The following is a 19,704-nucleotide window of genomic DNA, read 5'->3' as shown; positions in this document are numbered from 1 at the left end:
TGCCACCAGCAGTGTGTAAGCATTTCTATTTATCAATAGCTCTGCCAATACTGGGTTTTGCCATTCTAATTTATTTTTTGCTAGTTTAATAGATGTGTATAGTTATTATTGAAAAGCTGTCTTATTTGAACTGCTAGCAAAGCTGGACACTTCTGTGTGATGAGTTACCAGCTGTGTTTCCTTGTGTGTAAACTGTCCACATCCATTTCTTATGACTGCTTGTTCAACGGAACTGATCTTGTATCTTTGTATCAGAACTGTATTTTTATGTTGTATTGTAGAGTTTGCTCTCTCCCTATCCCTACAACTGAATGGTGCCAATAATTTGATACTAATGACTATAAAAATTGCCTCATTGACTAGCTTTGATGCAAACGAGGTATGTAAACAGGTGTTCAGATAACCAAGGAGTAACTCTTTAAGTGCTGACTCTTTACAATTTTAATATTTTTGGAGGGAACTCTTTCTAAGATGTATGGCACATTTCCCTGCCTTAGTGCACAGAGTATCCTGGAGGGTCTTCAACCCTTTCCTCATGAGTCCTGGTTGTCAGTACACACACATCAGCCCCTCCTGTACCTTGATATGGTACAAAAGATGTCACCAGGAGCTATCAACACGTGTAGGGCTTGGTGTGGCCTTCTATAGGCCATGACTCTCTTCTCATTGATGGCTCTTTCTTGTCTGCTCTATCAGAGGAGCTGTCTGGGACAAGTGTAGTTCGGGATGGATACTTTTCACCCACACAGCTCCCAGATGTACTAGTAAAATAGGCTTTGGCTGTTCTCTCTCATGTGCACGTGACACAAACCCTGTTCCTGTTGAACCTGGGGTTGTCACCTCCTGCCAATCCGGCAGCCTCTTCCTCTTCTGAGCTGCTTTGTGAGGCGTGCACTCTCCCCACCTTGCTTTCTGATGGAAACCTCCAGAACACAGTAGAAGGTTCCTGGAGAGGTTCCTACGTCTATGGTTTTCTTTGTTTATAAGGAGGGGTGCATGGAGGTTTTGCCTGTTGTTTTCAGGAGACACACCGGCTTCTGTGTTGTCTCCACCTTCTCCCTAGGTTGACAGGTGTCTCAATGGGTTGACATCACTGCAAGTCTGAGCACAAATGTATTGATTGTTATTGTATATGAAAACCCAGTACCATTGGCGGTTCACCCTAACCAGTAAAATCCAGAGGAGTGCATTAATGCGGTGGTCATTATCTTTTGCTACTTAAATGTATGGTGGGTGCTTGGCATTGGGACCTGAGACTGTGAAGTTGCCCTGAGTGAACTCACAATGACTATAAGGAGTTGTGCAATTGTTTTTACCTTTTTCTGTCTACTTAAGACCCAAACAACAGTACTAGAGGGTCACATGACACCCACTGTGGATTCAAGAGGGGATGGGAGAGTCGAACATGATCATTCCAGAGCTGGCGCTCCAAACTGTGGCCTCAGACTCCTAGCTGGGAAAGTATTGTGAATTACTGCAGAGGACTGGCAGCCCTCAACCCATAGAGTTGATGGGTTGTGGACAGCACAGATTGTCAAGTGTGAAAAAGGAAGTCATTTACCAGTATGTATCAAGAATTTGATTTCCCAAAGAGCACAGGAAGATTCTGATGTCATTGTTATCCTTCACCATTTCAAAGATCACAGACCTTTAAAGTCCTTGAATAAAATCCACCATTTTAATGATTTTACAATGTACAGCTCAGTGTCTTTCAACATATCCATGATGATGGGCAAACATCGTAATCTGACTCCTCTGACTCTGACTCTGACCCTCCCCTGGCAACCACTAACCACCCCCTGTGGGTTTCTGCTTATGAATTTGCTTATTTTGGACACTTCATATATCTAGAATCATACAGTATGTGGGCTTCTGTGGTCAGCTTCTTTCATTTGAACAATGTTTTTAAGGTTCATCTATGTTATACCATGTATCAGAACTTCATTCTGTCTTTGTGAGTGAATAATCGAGTATATGGAGATACCATGCTTTGTTCATCTGATTATTCAGTTGATAGATATTTGGGTTGCTCTTGATTTGGGGCTATTATGAATGATAATTTTATGAACATTCATGCACAAATTTTTGTCTGAACATATGTTTTGGGTTCTCTTGGAATTGCCAGATCATATGGCAACTCTATGTTTAACTTTCTGAGGGACTTCCAAGATCACAGCTTTTATATCTTATGAAATCCAAAGTGAAAAATGACATACACCGGCAGTCAGAGACAGGCCACATCTGTTCCTGGTTGGAGACTGAGTGGTAGCACTAATTTGGGGATGTTTTTATAAGAGGGGGAGGGGGGAAGGTCCTTTTGAGAAATTATTTTGATGAGAAGATAAATAAAGGTTCTGTCTGTCTTTTTAAAATGAAAATGAAATGCTTATCCATTTAAAAGTGACTAACAGGGGCTGGGAGATGGGTTAGTGGGTGATATATTTGCTGCATAAACACGGAGTTTGGACCCTGGGCACCTACATAAAAGCCTGACACAGCTGCATTTGTCTGTAACCCCAGTGTTGGGGTGGGGAACAGAGAAAGGTGGATCCCAGGGGCTCCCTGGCCAGGCAGTTCCAGCAAGCCCCAGGCTCAGGAGATTGCTCAGTTGGTAAAGCGGTAGCTGTGAAAGCATGAGGTCCTGAGTTCAAATCCCTGGTACCCACATAAAAAGCAGTACTTGGCAGCATGTGTCTATAATACCAGTGCTGGGAAGCCAGGAGGATCCCAAGCTCACCTGCCAGCCTGCACAGCTGAGCTGAACTTCAGAGTCAGTGAAAGACCCTGGCAGGATTCACATATTTAAATTCCAGTTGGACAAGCTGATCTGTCAGCTATATCCGATAGTAAACAGCTGGCCTTTGGAATTCCCAAGGTCTCTTTCCTCCAGTAGCAGCTCCCATGTCTCCCAGCCACTGGGCCAAAAAAGGTTGAAATGACTGATTTCTCAGTATTTCATAATTTTGTGCTATGTCATGACATTGGTGACATTGAACCCTACAAACCTTTTCCTGCATGGTCGTATTTAATATGCACTGCATCATGGGAGTTATTGATCACTGGTCGTTACCCAGGCAGTCTAACTTCCGGGTCTATATTTGAAATCTGTTTTTCTGCCTCAGTAGCAATTTCCTTCCTTTATACAATACTTTTTTTTTTTTTAAAGAACCCGAAGAATCGGGTTCACATGCAGGTTCTGAAGTAGCAGCATGGAAGGGATAGTGTCCATATTTCTCGCAGAAAACAACTTGTTAGTTGTCACCACTCCAACAAGGGTCACCGGAAGACAAACCTGGGATCTGTGTAGATTAAGTTAGTAAATGAATTGGCCAGGTAAATAACCCCAAGTGTAAGTGGTGCGAACAGATGTGAAGACGTGGAGAATTCAGCGTACTTCCTCAGACACGGCAGAGTTGCTTGAGGTCTAAGCACTTTGCTCCTGGGGGAAAAAGGGTAAACCAGTTGCCTAGTTTGAAAAGCTCAGGTTATGCTCCATCGCTTGTGGCTTTTGCCAAGGCGTAGTTACACTTTCCTCGCTGTCCCTGACCTCAGTTTGGCTATCTGTATTGTGGTATTTTGTGATTTCATCTTCCTTCCGTGATGGTCTCCAGAAATTTATGAGTCTTAGTGTTTTCTGTGAACGCAAAGTGCAGGTGTTGGAGACAGTCGTTCTAATAAGGTGTGAAAACTGGATTGCTGGGGGTTTGAGTGAAAGAGCAAATCGCGCTTTGTGTGTCTGGAGTGGGACCTGAAGAGATACTAGCAAGCTCCTAGGTGGTGCTGATGCTGTAGGTCGGCGGGCCACACTGAGAACCCTAAGGACCAGGAGGTCAAAGCTGTAGGGGGACTGGGCAGTGGGGAGAATGGGAGGAAGGACGCGAGAGGGAAGCTAGGAAGGAGCGTCAGGCGAGGAGGGGGTGATGCTGAGAGGACTGGGGCAGGCTGCGGGGCTGGAGCGAGGATGCGCAGAGCGAGGCAGGGAGGCGGCGGGTGCGGGCGCTCCGCGGCTGCGCGGCGCGTGCTGGCGGCGGCTCGGTCCCGGCCCGCGCCCGCGGCGCCCCCGCTGCGGCCGGAGCGGCCTGGCTGCGGGATCGGTGCGCAGCGATGGCGGGGCAGCCCCGGCAGCGCCCGGCCTGGGCGCCGCTGCTCCTGCGGCTGCTGCTGGCGGGGATCGCTGCCTGCGACGCCAGCCCCGCGGACGACGGCGCGGGCCCCGGGGGCCGGGGACCCCGGGGACGCGCGCGAGGGGACGCGGGCGCCGACGAGGCAGTGTCGCGCCACGACTCCTCCTACGGCACCTTCGCGGGGGAGTTCTACGACCTGCGCTACCTGTCGGAGGAGGGTGAGGCTACCGGAGGGTGAGGGGCGACCTGGGGGACCGAGGAGTACAGGAGTGGGGTCCGCAAGGATGTCAGTGGAGGCAGATGTGCACAGCTGAGGCTAGGCTGGCGAGCCCGGTGCTCAGACCCCGCCTGCAAGAGGGAAGTCTAGAGGAGCTGTCAGAGCCTGCTCCCGGTGTTACACGTGGGGAGACTAGGGCCAGGAGACTCTGACTCAAGTCCTGCGAAGCTGTGGACAGGAGGTACTAAGCCTATGCTCTCCCAGTTCTCAGCGTCTGGCCTCCTCCATCCTCCCTGCCATGGAGGAGGCGCCATCTGGCCTGGGGTACCGGAGCCCAGCGCAGCAGGCAAGAAGCAGAAAACCCAACTTAAAGAGCCCGGTTGCCCAGTTACCTCCTAGGCGATCGGTCTGTATTGACCTAAATTTGCAGGTACTGGCGCCCCGTCTTTCTGTCGGTCTCATTGCCCAGGAACCAAAGCTGGGTCACAGCTCTCTTTCCAGTCCAACCCACATCTGCTCCCACCACACTTGTAGTCTCCTGGTGTGAGACACTATTGTCGGGACCATCTGGGCCCAGAGACTGGAGTTTCTCAGCCAGCTTCCCTGAAGAGCTGTTTCAAAGAGTACAAAGGGCAAATCTATTCTGATAAAAGGATTGGAAACTGGTCTCTTCCGCAGCTTTGGGGAGAGTTATTTTCCTTTACTTCTGCTAAGAGGAGCCAAGAATCAAGCTGGGGGTTGAAACGAGGATATCTGTTCGTGGGCGTATCCCTTAATTAGGATGAGGTTCAGCTATACGCAGCATGCAAATGTTAATATCTTCGATAAGATAGAATTCTCTCAGTCATATAAGGAAATCTAGAAACCCACAATCCAGAACTGGCATGAAAAGTCTCTGGTCTTCTGGGACTCTGGGGCTGGATCTTCTACTCAGGAGTAATTCTTAGCTTGTGACTTAATGATCCCAAGTAGATGTTCGAACCCTACTCATTACCTTCACATTCCAGATGATGAGAAAGACAACATGGGTTGAAAATGCTGACTGCCTACTTACTAAGGACACTATTCAGAGAGAAGTGCCCTCTACCAATCTTAGTTCCTTAGTCATGTGGTCACACATAGCTGTAAAGGAGTCTGGGAAGGGTAACCTTTTTAGCTAAAAAAGACATACTATATCCACTTCAAAAATGTAATTATTATACTAAGGAAGGTGGAGAGAATGGATTGGGGGGAAATATTTATTAGATAGAGACTGTTGAAACCCCTCCCTCCCCCACACACATTTAGTGGCCTAGAGTCTGGCTGTTCAGGGGTTGGTGAGGCAGCTCTATTCCAAGTTGTCACTCGGGGACCTATGTTCCTTCCATCTTGTTGCTCCACTGTCCTTTAAGACCTTGTCCTCATCTATGAAACAGAAGATTGGTAGCTTTTTGTGTGTGTTGTTCAAGATTGAGGGAAGAGTGCTGGAGAGGTGGCTGGGTGGGTAAAGCGCTTGCGGCACGAATGTGAGGTGCCTGAGTTCAGAGCATCAGGACCCATGTGACGCTAGGTGCAGTAGCTCATCGGTCCGTCCTCCCAGCCTTCCTATGGAGAGATGGGAAATGGAGTCAATCAAATCCTTGGAAGCTTGTGGGCCAACTGATAGGCAAGAGCAAACAAGAGACCCAGTCTCAAGGTGGAAGTAGAGGACTGGCACCTGAGGTTGTCTCCTGACCTCTGCCTGCACAGTGTGGCATATGCCCATCCATATACACATGCACACATGCGTGCACACACAAATAAAATTGAAGTAAAGAAAAAGAAAAGTTTAGGATAAGTAATTATCTTTTTTGGCTACTTATGTAAATCGCTGCTTCTCATAGTCTTTGGCAATTACAAGCATAATTAAGTAGTGACCTAGCTGCAAGGGAGGCCAGGCAGCCCTGGACCCGGGAAGAAGGGGCAAATGGTGGAGAAACAACAAGCAAAACAGAATCTGTCACTCTGGGAAAGGATAAATATTCCTAAGCATATTTTTCTGAAAACACGTAGTGTATATTTATTCTGTACATAACCAGCCTATACCTCTATATGACTTAAAGGTGGCATGTGAGCACCTATTGTCTCATTTAACTAATGAAGAACAAGCCAGATTCTCCGTGTCCATTTGCATACATGGAGAGAATGAACTGCCAGTTGTATAACCTGGTTTTATGAAGGCCAACATCAGGTGGACAGTAGCTACCAAGGAAAACTTTACAGTCACTCTGAGAAGTAGGTTTCCAGGCCAGAATACACATGTTGCCAACAACAGGAGAATATAAACCATTGGGTTACGGATAACTACTCTCTTCTGGGGCTCCTTTGAGGGAGAAGAGCAACAAGAACAGAGTGTTGCTTCAGTGTTAGACCTTCAGTGCAGCCCTGTGTTTCCCCCTGCTGTCAGCTGGCCAGGACCAAGGATCCTGCGTCTGAGGATGGAAGGAGCTGCCTTCCCTTTGACCAATAAGGAAAAGAGCCACTCATGGCCGCGTATCTTTAAAGCATAACGATGTTAGCATTGGCAAAACATGTGAATGAGCAGCTCACCACTGAGTTCGAGACCAGATTTTCCTGTTGTGGGAAGAGCTGGGTTGGAGGCAGGGAGAAGGACGGAAGCATGGGTAGGCCATCTTTCCTCGGCCTGTGTCCTTCTCGGGTCAGTCAGGTGCTGTGTGTAAATATGTAGCTTCTCTCTCTGTGAGTCTGGAAGTTCTTTAAAGCCACCAATAGATGACTAATTATCCTCTGTGTCCTCGGTGAATGAACTCTGCCAAGGACAATTGTTGGAGCTCCCTTTCAACTGCTTATTTATTTATTTATTTGTGTGTGTGTGTTTTCATATTCATATTCATGTGTGCAGAGACCCTAGAACAACCTGCGTGTTGTTCAGGACAACCTTGGGTGTTGTTCCTCAGACATCATCCTCCTTTTTATTTTTTTATTATTTATTTTTGGTTTTGAGACAGGGTCTTTCACTGGCCTGGAGCTCATCCATCCCTGAAGCTCAGGGATCTACCTGTCCCTGCCTCCTCAGCACGGGGTGATAGACACATATTGCCAGCAAGCCCTGATTTTTCAAGTGAGTTCTGGGGATCCAACTCAAGTCCTCAGGCTTGTGTGGCAAGCACTTCACCGATGGTGTTATCTCCCCAGCCCTCGCTATCTTTTATAAGTTCCCACTGTGTGTCAAACAGTTTTCTAAGATACTTTTACCTACATTCATTTTCACCCGTGCAGCGCTCCTGTGAGTTAGATGCTACCGTTCCCCACATTTGAAGAGTTAAGGGAAATGACTCTTTTTTTTTTTTTTTTTTGGCCAAACTCACTCAGCTAGAAAGGAGCAGGGAACTGTTGGCTCTGTGGCGTAGGTGGTGCAAAGTGTCCAGCCTGCCTGAGTGAAGGTCTGTGTTTGCAAGCGCTAGGAACGGTCGTGGACAGGAAAGAATGAAGATTTCTGTGAAGACGCTTGAGATGAGGATTTCAAAGTTAGTTAGAAGCTGCAGGTTCTGAAGGGACAACGTGCTACTGTGAAATCTCCTTTTGCCCTGGTGTAGGACTTGACAATCTGCTCTTCTCTCTCTCAACATCTCTCCATTATATGACTGATCAGTAGAAGGGACAGTTCAGGTAGCCTCAGAAAGAGGCTGATGCTGTGGTTCTCAGAGGTGAAGCTGAATGGGATGAGCAGCCAATCTGTGGTTTAAACTTCATGGAATCAAGGGCTAAATGAATACCTGAAGCGCTCTGATCCAACCAGTTAATTAGAAGCAGTTAATAAATAGCAAAGCAAAAGCTGTTAACCACTCAGGAGAGTGCCGCAAAATGGGCTCACGGGAGTGCAGAAGAAGGACCCACAGACCACAGATTAGATGAGAATGGAAGCCACAGAACCTCAAACAACAACCAGAGTGGCTGGAGGAGCCCTGTGATGGGGAGCTTGCTCAGCGTGGGTGTGACTGAGGGTTCAGCCTCCAACACGGCAAAAACAAACAAACAAACAAATAAAAATGAGAAAACCGACTCCATGTAGGAATGTCTTGATAGATAGAAAGGATAAAATAGAAATTAAGAGAAGAAAAAACTTACTGTAATTAGTCTCTAAAACAAAGTTACTAGAAAGATTGAGTCCGTGTGAGAAGGAAGGAGGAGAATTTTTGCAATTTTTAAAAAACTCCAATATAATGTTATTCATTTAGGTTTTGTATATATATATATATATATATATATATATATATATATATATATATATATATTCATGTATGGATTTGTGTATGTGTATATGCATGCCCATGCCATGACCAGAGGTCAGCCTTGGGTGTTGTTCCTCAGGTGGCATCCACCTTATATTTTAATTTTGCTTTGTGTGTGGGTGTCTGGGGGTGGTTTATATATGCAGAGGCCACAAGCAGACAGTAGATGTTAGTCCTTATCATTCTCTGCCTTGTTCCCTTGAGGAATAGTCTCTAACTGGATGGAGAGCTAGGCTGGTAGCCAGTAAACTCCAGTGAGCCTCCTGTACCCTGCCCCAAGCTGTGTTGCTGGATCACAAGCATGTACTTTTTACATGGGTGCTGGGTATTTGAACTCAGGTCCTCATACATGCACAGTGATTGCGTTTACTTCCTGAGCCATCTTCCCAGCCCCACCATGGTTTTTTTTTTTCCCCCATGGGGATGTGGGACCATCCAATTAGGCTAGTCTGGGTAGCCAGCAAGCTACAGGATCTACCTGTCCGCATCTTCCTGATGCTGGGATTACAAGCATACACCACCACACCTAGCTTTATAACATGGGTGCTGCGGATCAAACTCAGGTCCTCACGCCTGTGTGGCAAGCACTTTACTGAGACCTTTCCCCAGTGCATGATTTAGGTTTTTGTTTTGGAGAAAAATTGCATCGAAAGTAGGAGAAAGGAAATAAAGCAAGCAAGCAAACCGATGTAAGTGAGGAAGTGGACATGGCTAATTAAAAGAGACAAGTGAGCCATATCTGGGTGGTTCAATTTATATATCTCAAGATTGAGGAAGACAGATCAGTATACACAGGGAGACAGAATGCAGGGAAGGCAAAGAGGTACATTGTAGCATGAATTCTAGTTGGTTTTAATAATATAAACCCAGAGCCAGATATTGGGGTAAATGCTGAATGATCAGAGAAGCAGAGCAGCCAGCCACTAGTGAGTTCTTACCTCTACCAAATCCTCAGCCTGAAAGGGACTGAGTTCCTGTCTCCTCCCACCTTGTATTCCTTCCTCTGTCCAGCCATATCATTTCATATATATATGAAAATAGCAAGTGGAGAAGTTAATGTTGTGCATTGTTAATGAGGATGTAAAATGTTCCAGCTCTTTGGAAAATGACTTGGCAGCTCCTCAGAAAGTAAAATGTAGAGTTACCATATAATGTAGCAATTGTGTTCTAAGAGAGTTGAAAACACATCCACACAAAACCTTCTACACAGCTGCATGGTTCATAATAGTCCCAAAGTGGGAACAACCCCAAGGCCTACCAGCTGACGAACAGATAAACAATATGGTCTGACCATACAATGGGGATGGTATTCTGTCATCAAAAGGAATAAAGATTTAATGCATGCTGCATGGTAGATGACCCTTGAAAACATTATGCTAAATGAAAGAAACCAGACACCAAAGGCCACCTGATTCCCTTGACAGGAAATATACAGACCAGGCAAATCCACAGGAGCGGAACCTAAAGGATGCCATGGGCTAAAGGAAGTGACACACACATGCACAACACACACCACATAAGAAAAAAAGAAGAAAGAAAAAAGAAATCAAGTCAACTGAAAACAAATCTTCCCACTAAGAAGCTCCGGGCTCAGTGAGAGGCAGTGCTCACTCTAAAAATATACACACATTTAACATGTGTGGGACTGGAGAGGCGGCTCAGCAGTTAAGAGCGTTGGCTGCTCTTTCAGCGAGACTGCGTTCAATTCCCAGCACCCACAGGCTGGCTCACAACCATCTGTAACTCCAGACCCAGGGGATCAAACACCCTGGTCTGGCTTCCACGGGCTCAGCATGCACATGATATACAGACATGCACGGGGACAGAACACCTTTACTTCATATTTACAGAAGGTTAATTCTTAAAATGGATCGTGATAGTGTTTGCGTGTGTGCATGACTGGGGTGTGTTTGCGAATATGAGCGCCATGGTGCGTGTGTGGAGGTCAGGAGACAATCTGTGGAGTCAATTTCCTCTCCCCACCTTGACATGGGTTACAAGGATCAAACTCAGGTTATACAAAAAGGCACCTTTATGCACTGAACCATCTCACCAGTGCCCTGAGCGTAATTCAGGGGACAGGAAAAGAGGAAATAATCCCTGCTCATTTGATGTGACAGTGTAACTTTATTAGTGTGCCAGGCAGACAAGAGAGAAAGAGGGATTACAGCTGAATTTCAATCATGTACGTAAATATATATTGACTATACCAATATATTGGAAGAAATAAAAATGTTGTTTTAGGCAAAGGTGAATTTTAAGGAAATTGAGGTAATAAAGTCTGACAGAATATAATTGAAGATGGACTGTGAAGGACAAATATTGTCATACACTGATAAAAGAAACAATAAATCAGGAGCCCAACAAGTAAGTTTCCGAGGCTGAGGATGTGGCTCAGTAGAGTGCTTACTCAGTGTGAATGATGCTCTGGGTTCATTACTCAGTACTTCAAAAATAACTATCGATACATACATATGTGTACTATATATATATAATGTATACACATATATCTATAATAAACACATGCATGGTGCTTCCAAATACATGAAACAGTAATCTATTCTATGTTAATTATCTATTATACATGTATTAATAATAGATATTAATAAATTAAATATGTAGATAAATGTCAAAACAAAATCTTTTAAAATCAGCACACTACCCTTAACATTAAAAACCAAATTTTAACAATAAAAGATAAATATTGTTGACTTATATAAATAGTATTAGACAAATGAGTATATAAACAAATACAGAACCATACTCTTTTTGAACACCCAGCAAGATCCTCTAAAATTTGCTATGAATTAGATTATAGCAAGTTGTTGAATTACAAAGGATCTCTATCATATGCATAGATGTCTTCTGACTATGGTGAGATGAAATTTGAAGTTAGCAAAGGTATAGAAAGGGGTTACTGGGAGTGTCAATCAGTGGCAGAGTGTTCACTCAAAGCTCTTCATTTGATCCCCAGCCCTTAAAAAAGAAAGAAAAAGAAAGAAAGAAAACGATCATGGGTGATAATACCAATTAAAAAGAATATTGACCAAAGAGCTAAAGAAGAAACCATAAGCCTTCAATTGAACCATCAAAACATTGTATGTCAAAATATTGGCATTAGGGCTGGTGAGATGTCACACCAGGTAAAGGCACTTGCCACTGAGTTGACAACCCAAGAACTGACTCCCAGAAGTTGTCCTCTGATCTCCATAGGCACACGGTGGCATGTGTTTGTTCATGCACCTATTTAAGGCATGCTATGACATAATTCTAAAGTATGTCCACAGGGCTTATGCAGCTCTACCACAGTCATATTTGGGACACTTTGATCACCCTGAAAAGAAGTCATGTTTTCCCAGAGCCAACACCATGCAGATGTTTCATGTTTCCCTTGTCTCAGCTCTTGGCAACCGTGAAGCCTTCTGTCCCAATTTTTGTCTGTTGTGGACATTTCATGTACAGAGGATGGTACAACACATGGCCCTTATCATTTTGTTGCTTATTTGGACTTTTTAGGGTGAGCTAGAGAATGCAAAAGAAAACAAGATAACAGTTCAAAGTCCACAGAGCTCGGCAAGGTCTGATTTTATCTATAGAGAGAAACAATTTGAACTGTTAAGGGATATAAAGAATGTGAATAAAGAGATAAACCATGATCTTGGAAAGAATAACCTGATATTATGAGTATTCCAGTTCTCCATCCACTCACAATTCATCTCAAATGCAAGACAATTCCAGACAGAAGTCTGGTACAATTCTGAAAGGAACTTCACACATGACTTCTATGCTTTGTATGGAAGAATCAAGTCCCATGAACTGGTGGGATAGTTTTTCCTTGCTAGGTAATCAAGATACATTACAAAGTGAAATAATTAAAACAACATGGTCCTAGCTTACAACAATCAAAAAACAAAACAGAAAATCTAGAATAGGCCCAGTTTCATGAAAGAACTGATGGCTTGGAAAGGAGTTACCATAAATTACTACAGAAAGCATGAGTTGTTTCACAAATTATGTTGAGAAAAAAATGGGATCAACTTCAGTAGAGCTGGACATGATAGCACACGCCTTTGATCTCAGCACTCTGAAGGTAGAAGAAGGTGGATCTCTCTGAGTTACTTTCAAGGTAGATGGGTCTGCATAGGGAGTTTCAGGTCAGCTAGGGACACATAGTGAGACTCTGTCTTAGAAAATAAAGCAAAAAGAAACCCAAACAAATCAATATGAGTAGAAAAATAGAATTGATTTCTTGCCTCACATTAGATAATGAGTAAATTCCCAGTGGGTCAAAGCGCTCACTGTGCTATTGATAGAGAACTACAGCATTAGTAAGTGAAAATGAGAGAAATGTCTCATGCTGATGTGATAGAAAATGATCCCTTAAGACCCTGAAAAGCACAAGCCTTTAATCTCAACAGGTAGAGGCAGGTGGATCTCTGTGAGTTCAAGGCCAGCCTGGTCTACAGAGTGAGTTCCATGACAGCCAGGGCTACACAGGGAAACCCTGTCTCAAGAAACAAAAACAAAAACAAAAACAAAACAAAGATTGGGGGTGGGGTGGAGAGAGAAAAAAGCAAAAACCAAAAAGAAGAGAAATACTTAGTTTAACCTCATCAAAATTAAATATTGGGTCTAAAAAAAGAGCATCATAGAAAACAAACAAACACATAGAAAAACAAAATTGGTGGAAGGGTGGTAGGAAAAGATAGCAACATAGGGAACCAATAATTTTATGAATTGTATACAACCTTCTATAAAAAATTTGGATTCCAAATGATAAAGGAAGCAAAGGTTACAGAAATAGACATCACAGAGGCAGGAACCCAAGTGCTTAATACAGATATGATGAGACATTTGTGTCTATCAGTGCTTAGGGAAATCCAAATGAAAATAATAATGATATCATGTCGAGCTGGGTTGTGGAGAAACTGGGGCAGTCAATCATGTGGTGCCCAGGGGACTGCAAACTGTCATTGTTCAGAATAGTAATCTGCTCAAACTTTGCATAGTTAGAGAGGCAGTCTGGCCATGCTTCTCCTGGGTTACACAATAAAAATGTCCTAGATAAAAACCCTCAGGAAACATGGGTAAAGACGTTTATGTTTTCACAGTTGGAGAAAGCAAGCATGGAGAGGTGTGTCATTTACTTTTCTGTGACCATTATATCTACCAGAAACATATTAAGGGCGGGAAGATGTATTAACCCTACGGTTTCAACCTGTTATGAGGCAGTAGACATGGTAGGCCAGCTCAACTCAGGGCATCAGAAGTGAGTGGCAGAGACTGTTCATATCACAGTGAACCCAGAAAGAGAGGAGGGAGGGTTCTTCAAAGGCCTGTTCCTGGTGACCTCCTTCTGCCAGCTAGGCCTCGCTTCCTTAAAGGTTCCACAGCCTCCAAAAGCAGTACCACCAGCAGGGACCAAGTGTTCAGCAACAACAGCTAAAAGAGGCTGTGGGGACATCAAATTCAAGGCACATCAGGAGACGGTTCACATGTCCCCGTCTGAGAGGGTTTTATTTAAGCAAATGTATTTATATGCATCTTATCTCTTAGGACAAACTCATGTTCTCTAAGGGGCTCCTGTCGAGTAAAGACACACCTACTATAATAAGTCAAGATTCTAGAGCAGTGGTTCTCAGCCTTCCTAGTGCTGGGACACCTTAATACAGGTCCTCATATTGTGGTAACCCCAACCATAACATTATTTTCATTGCTACTCCATAACTGTAATTTTGCTACTGTTATGAATCATAATGTAAAGATCAGTGTTTTCTGATGGTCTTAGGCGACCTCTGTGAAAGGGTCATTTGACCCCCAAAGGGGCTGTGACCTGCAGGTTGAGAACTGCTGCTCTAGGGTGTCTTTTCCAGGAATCAGGGACAAAGCCCAAATGGTCTGTTTTTTTAGGACAGCTTACATAGTAATAAATAAATAAATAAATAAATAAATAAATAAATAAATAAATAAGTAAGTAAGTAAGTAAGTAAGTAAGTAAGTAAGTAAGTAAGTAAGTAGTGCCTACAGTCTAGTGGTATAACTCAGTGGTAAAATTTATGCCAAAATCGTTAATTCAAGCCACAAAACTGGGGGGGGGGATGTTAACTAGATGTGTAAGCACAGCTCACAGAACACAAGTTATTATTTGGTTTTATTTTAGAACATACAAAATGATAGAAAAATCAATGTTAGTGAGGCGTTTGCCAACCTAATGAACTTGCTCAGAACATTTGTATAGGCTCTGTTCTAAAACTTGCTTTTATTTGCTGTCTAGAAATCCATTTTTCTTTTTTTTTTAAAAATGCTGCCCAATGCTTATTAGTTCTCTGTTAAGTTTATAACATTTTAGTAGCCATAATGACCCAGGGATGATAATGACAGCTGGTGTTTATTGAACTGGAAATCTATCTTAAGCCAATATTTCTCCTGATGCTGGGAATGACTAAGGACTCTGTGATTGAAAAGTGGAAGAGGGAGTCTGGGGATGATGATGCTCAGTGATAGTGTTTCCCAGCTTTTGTGAAGTCCTGAGTTTAATTCTATACACACACACACATTTGTGCATATATACACATGCGTGTACATACATACACATGCACAGAGAGATATCGAAGGAAGAAGATTCAGAACTTGAGTCAGAAGTAACATTGAAGAGATTGTCACCTCTAGAATCTTTTCTTTTCTTTTTTCTTTATCTTTTTTTTTTTTTTTTGGTTTTTCGAGACAGGGTTTCTCTGTGTAGCCTTTCTCTTTGCGCCTTTCCTGGATCTCACTCTGTAGCCCCGGCTGGCCTCGAACTCACAGAGATCCGCCTGGCTCTGCCTCCTGAGTCCTGGGATTAAAGGCATGCACCACCACCACCGCCCGGCTACCTCTAGAATCTTAATGACATAAGGAAATAGTCATTGCATTCCTGGATGAATATTCTGGGGAAAAAAATAGCCTTGGAACTTCTGTGACAAGTAATAGTAAGGGCACAAGTGAAGACACTTACTATAATCTGTAGCGCTGATAAGCTGCTCAATAAATACAGAGAAAAACAAGCTTGTCCAAGGCAGAATGTTGTCAATAGTAGTGAAAATAGTGTAGGTTTTAGCACAAAATTGGATAAAACTAGAACCAAAGCGTTTGACCCAGTTACTTAGGTGATAAAAGAGGGCTGTTGTTTGATCCAGTTCTCAAACTCTGTGGTAGTAGAGACGGACAGATTTGTGCCAGGAGAGTATAGCCTGGAGACATTTGTGAAAAGTATAACGCTAATATAACTAAATAAAACTTCCCTGAATAAAAGCACTACAAATAGAAAAGACATGGTTTACATGGCTTAGGTGTATCTGTGGAAGCTTGCACTTCGTCACTGATTGTCATTTACTCATTATCCAGTGCCAAACATCATGCAGGGCAGAGAACACAGGATGAGGCACGTATGGCTCCTGCATACTTGGAGTAATCAGCCTAGATGAAAATGGTTTCCCCTGGAAGCTGGATGTCTCCATGGCATTCCTCTCTAGGGTTCCCTAAATGCATTGTGGTGTAAGAAGTAATCTCAGATGGACAATGCTAGAAGCTTTGTGTGGGAAGGACTTAGCATATGGGTAAGTGGCAGTCTAGAGAGATGAAATGGGAACCTCCATTCTATATGTGAGTAGAATCACCCCAGTGCCAAGTTAAAAGCTGGGCCCTTGTCAACTTTCTTTCTCCCAGAGCGTGTGCACTGTGTTAAAGTTGAGATTTTCTAACTCCTAGGGGGACAGTGATGAGCCAGTGGTTATGTAGAATGAGGTCCCCACTCAAGGTCCCTGGTTGCTTGCTTGAAAATGAAATAAGAACACATTCATTCCCAGATCCCACCTAAGGTGTGGACTCCCTCAGGAAGGGACCTTTGTTAAGTCCCTTAAACGTTGCTAATGATGATGATAGAAAATAGTCGATGCATTTTGGGGAAATCTCATTGTAAAAATTGTTACTGGATTTTTACGACCCCTATTTATTTTCACTGCCCAGGCTACCCTTTCCCCACTGCTCCTCCTGTGGACCCATTTGCCAAAATCAAAGTGGAAGACTGCGGAAGAACTAAAGGATGCTTTAGGTAGGTACAGCTTCGAGTCGGATAATTAAGGCTCAGACATGTACCGACTTCTCATGGTGGTATTTCAACCTACATGCATTGCTATGTGGGCGCCTGGGTCTGTCCCCCATTGGAACCTCCTCAAAGTTATGGAGAACTCAGACAAAAAAAAACAGTGTTCAGGGAGTTGGTTGGTTTGTTGATACAGGGTCTTGCTGGCCTTGAGTTCTGGATCATCTTCCCCCAGTTCCTCCATAATGCTGGCATTATAAGTGTGCACCACCATGCTTGGCTAGTGTTCAGTTTGAGCATTTCCTTCTTATCGCTGTGATAAAGACATAACCAAAAGGGTTTATATCCCAGTCCACCATTGAGAGAAGCCAGGGCAGGAACTCAAGCAGGGCAGGAACCTGGAGGCAGGAACTGAAGCAGAGGCCATGGAGGAATGCTGTTCCTTTTTCTTGCTCTCATGGCTTGCTTGGCCTGCTTTCTTATACCGCCCAGGACACCTGCCCAGGGCTGGTACCACCCAGAGTGAGCTGCACCCTCCCACATCAGTCGTTAATCAAGAAAATGCCCTACTTACTCGCCTAGGCAATCTGATGGAGGCATTGTCTCAGTTGAGGTTTCTCTTCCCAGATCACTCCAGCTTGTGTCAAAGTGACAAAATATAACCAAGACAAGCAGGTTCTCCTATAGCCCTAACTGGCCTTAAATTTATTATGCAAACAAGGTTAACCTTGAATTTCTGACTCTCCTGCATTCACATCCCAAGCTTTTGGATCACAGATGTGTGCCTAGTTTCTGTGGTGCTAAGGACTGAACCCGGGGCTTTGTGCATACTGAGTAAGCATGCTACCAACTGACCTATAGTCCCAGCCCCAACAATTCCTTTTCAAATAAATAGTCATGACTTGTGGATTCTGCCTGATGCTAACATTGGTTATTGTAGCTTCTTAGTTTAAGTCCCTATATGATTATTGGTAGCATTCTATCAAGACGTGATGGGTTCCAGATTAACATGATGGCAGATGTCTGTAATTTCCCACTTAGATGGCTGTGGCAAGAGGCTCACAAGTTTCAGGCCAACCTGGAATATTTAATGAAAAAGCCTGTGTCAAAGAAAAGAAGGCAAATGGAGGGAGAGTTGGAGACAGAGTGAAGGAGAAAATGAGAAGGAATGAATGCGAATTGGCTTGGTAGAAAGCGCTAGTGTAGAAACTTCCCACATAGAGGTTTTGATGAACCTGGCACTAAAGGTGCTGATTCTGGTGATTGTTCAGGGCTCAAAGTTTAAGGAGCCAAGCATCAACTACAGGGGCCTCAAGCCTGACTGGCTTACAAGTCTTTTTCAAAGACTTTTTCAAAATTCCAATACTGTTATCATTGAGCAAAATGGTCAGCACTGTTTAGTTCTGGTGGCGATGAGACATATTGAGAGAAGACAGGATTTTGATAGCCTGCTGGCCTCGAGTGGCTTATCTTTCACACTTCTCTGCTCTTTCTACCCTCCCCATCCCTTCGTTTGTTCCATCCCAGTCCAGGTTGCCTTCCCCATAGAGCTCTTCCCTGCTAGCCGGGGTATCCCTGCTAATACATTAGCATGACCTTGTCTCCTTCCTCATCACACTTCAGCACCCTGGGGCTCATTCTTACAGACACCTGCGTCTATGCTTTTATCCTCTCACCCACTGATAGAGTTTCCTTCTTGTCCCTTTCTTGTTCTTCCCCTTCCTCTTCCTCCCCTTCCTTTCTCCCTCTCTCTCTCTCTCTCTCTCTCTCTCTCTCTCTCTCTCTCTCTCTCTCTCTCTCTCTCTCTCTCTCATGCCTAGGGTTGTGTGCATCACAAACACATGCTTTACCAGGGAGATACACCCCACTGCAACACTGTGCACCATCCCGACACTGGTGGAATAATGTGTTCCTTCAATAGGGGTTTCTGATTACTAAAGGATCCAATAAGTCATTTGTAAGGATTTTTTGTTACATTTTTCTTTATTTTGTGTGCATGCCTGTATGTGTATGCATAAGCATATATAAGTGTACACACTTATGCCATGCACTCGTGTGGAGGTCGAAAGACAACTTGCTGGAGTCTTTTCTCTTTTAGCATGTGAGTTCCAGGGGGCAAACTCAGGTCACCATGCTTGGTGGCAGGTGTTCTTATCGACTGAGCTATCTCACTTGTTCCTCTGTAAGAGATTTGAAACTTCTGTTTTTTTCTTGGAGGTGCTCTTTAAAAAGATGAAAGTGTGTATAATCTTCCAAACTAGACAAAGACCTTATACTGTTATGTTTTTGTGTCTGCCTTTGTGATTATATTAACACCAAGTAAATTTTATAAATAAATCACATACTTGTCTTCAGCGGATACTGGATGAGATTTTCACCTGGTGCATTTGTACAAGTGTGACTTTTGCAGAAGACCAAGAGATTAAATTTCAGGAGTTGGGCCATCACTCTGTGTCAATCATAAGGATACACTCAACTCAAAAGACCCAATTGGTATAATCAGACACACCACTGCACCACTGCGGGAAAATGCTTCCAGGAAAGTTGCCCCATTTATCACCACACAAATGCTGTGACTTTCAGGATTTCTGTTCTTATTTCTAAACCTATGATATTTTTTTTTTTTAAAGATTTATTTATTTATTATGTATACAGTGTTCTGCCTGCATGTATGCCTGCAGGGCAGAAGAGGGCACCAGATCTCATTACAGATGGCTGTGAGCCACCATGTGGTTGCTGGGAATTGAACTCAGGACCTCTGGAAGAGCAGTCAGTGCTCTTAACATCTGAGCCATCTCTCCAGCCCCTAAACCTATGATATTTTAACAATAAAAACTTATAAGGAAAAATAGTTGGTATACATTATAATTAAGAAAAACTGGGCAAATTTCTAATTGAAGAAGAGACCCGGTTGAAGGCCTGTTGCAGGCACTGACTTCCTTATCAATCTTCCCTTCTCTGGACTCCAGTTTACATGTAAAGTGGAGCAGTTCCTATCCATGGTCCCTCCCG

The 19,704-nt window shown here is 43.7% G+C and overlaps 1 protein-coding gene across 1 annotated transcript in view; it reads left to right on the top strand.

Moving 5' to 3' along the window:
• The first annotated feature begins 4,089 nt into the window (after nucleotides 1-4,089).
• Frrs1l (ferric chelate reductase 1 like) overlaps nucleotides 4,090-19,704 on the top strand; it is a 31,712-nt gene continuing 16,097 nt past the window's right edge. Inside the window, exons 1-2 of the mRNA XM_059254381.1 lie at nucleotides 4,090-4,342; nucleotides 16,617-16,701. Coding sequence (XP_059110364.1) covers nucleotides 4,105-4,342; nucleotides 16,617-16,701 — 323 coding nt within the window. The 5' untranslated portion in view covers nucleotides 4,090-4,104. The remainder of the gene's footprint in view (nucleotides 4,343-16,616; nucleotides 16,702-19,704) is intronic.

Source organism: Peromyscus eremicus, chromosome 2 (assembly GCF_949786415.1).
Source record: "Peromyscus eremicus chromosome 2, PerEre_H2_v1, whole genome shotgun sequence".
Lineage (NCBI taxonomy): Eukaryota > Metazoa > Chordata > Mammalia > Rodentia > Cricetidae > Peromyscus > Peromyscus eremicus.
Note: the sequence above shows the minus strand (reverse complement) of the source record. Positions and strands in the feature narration are given on the sequence as shown.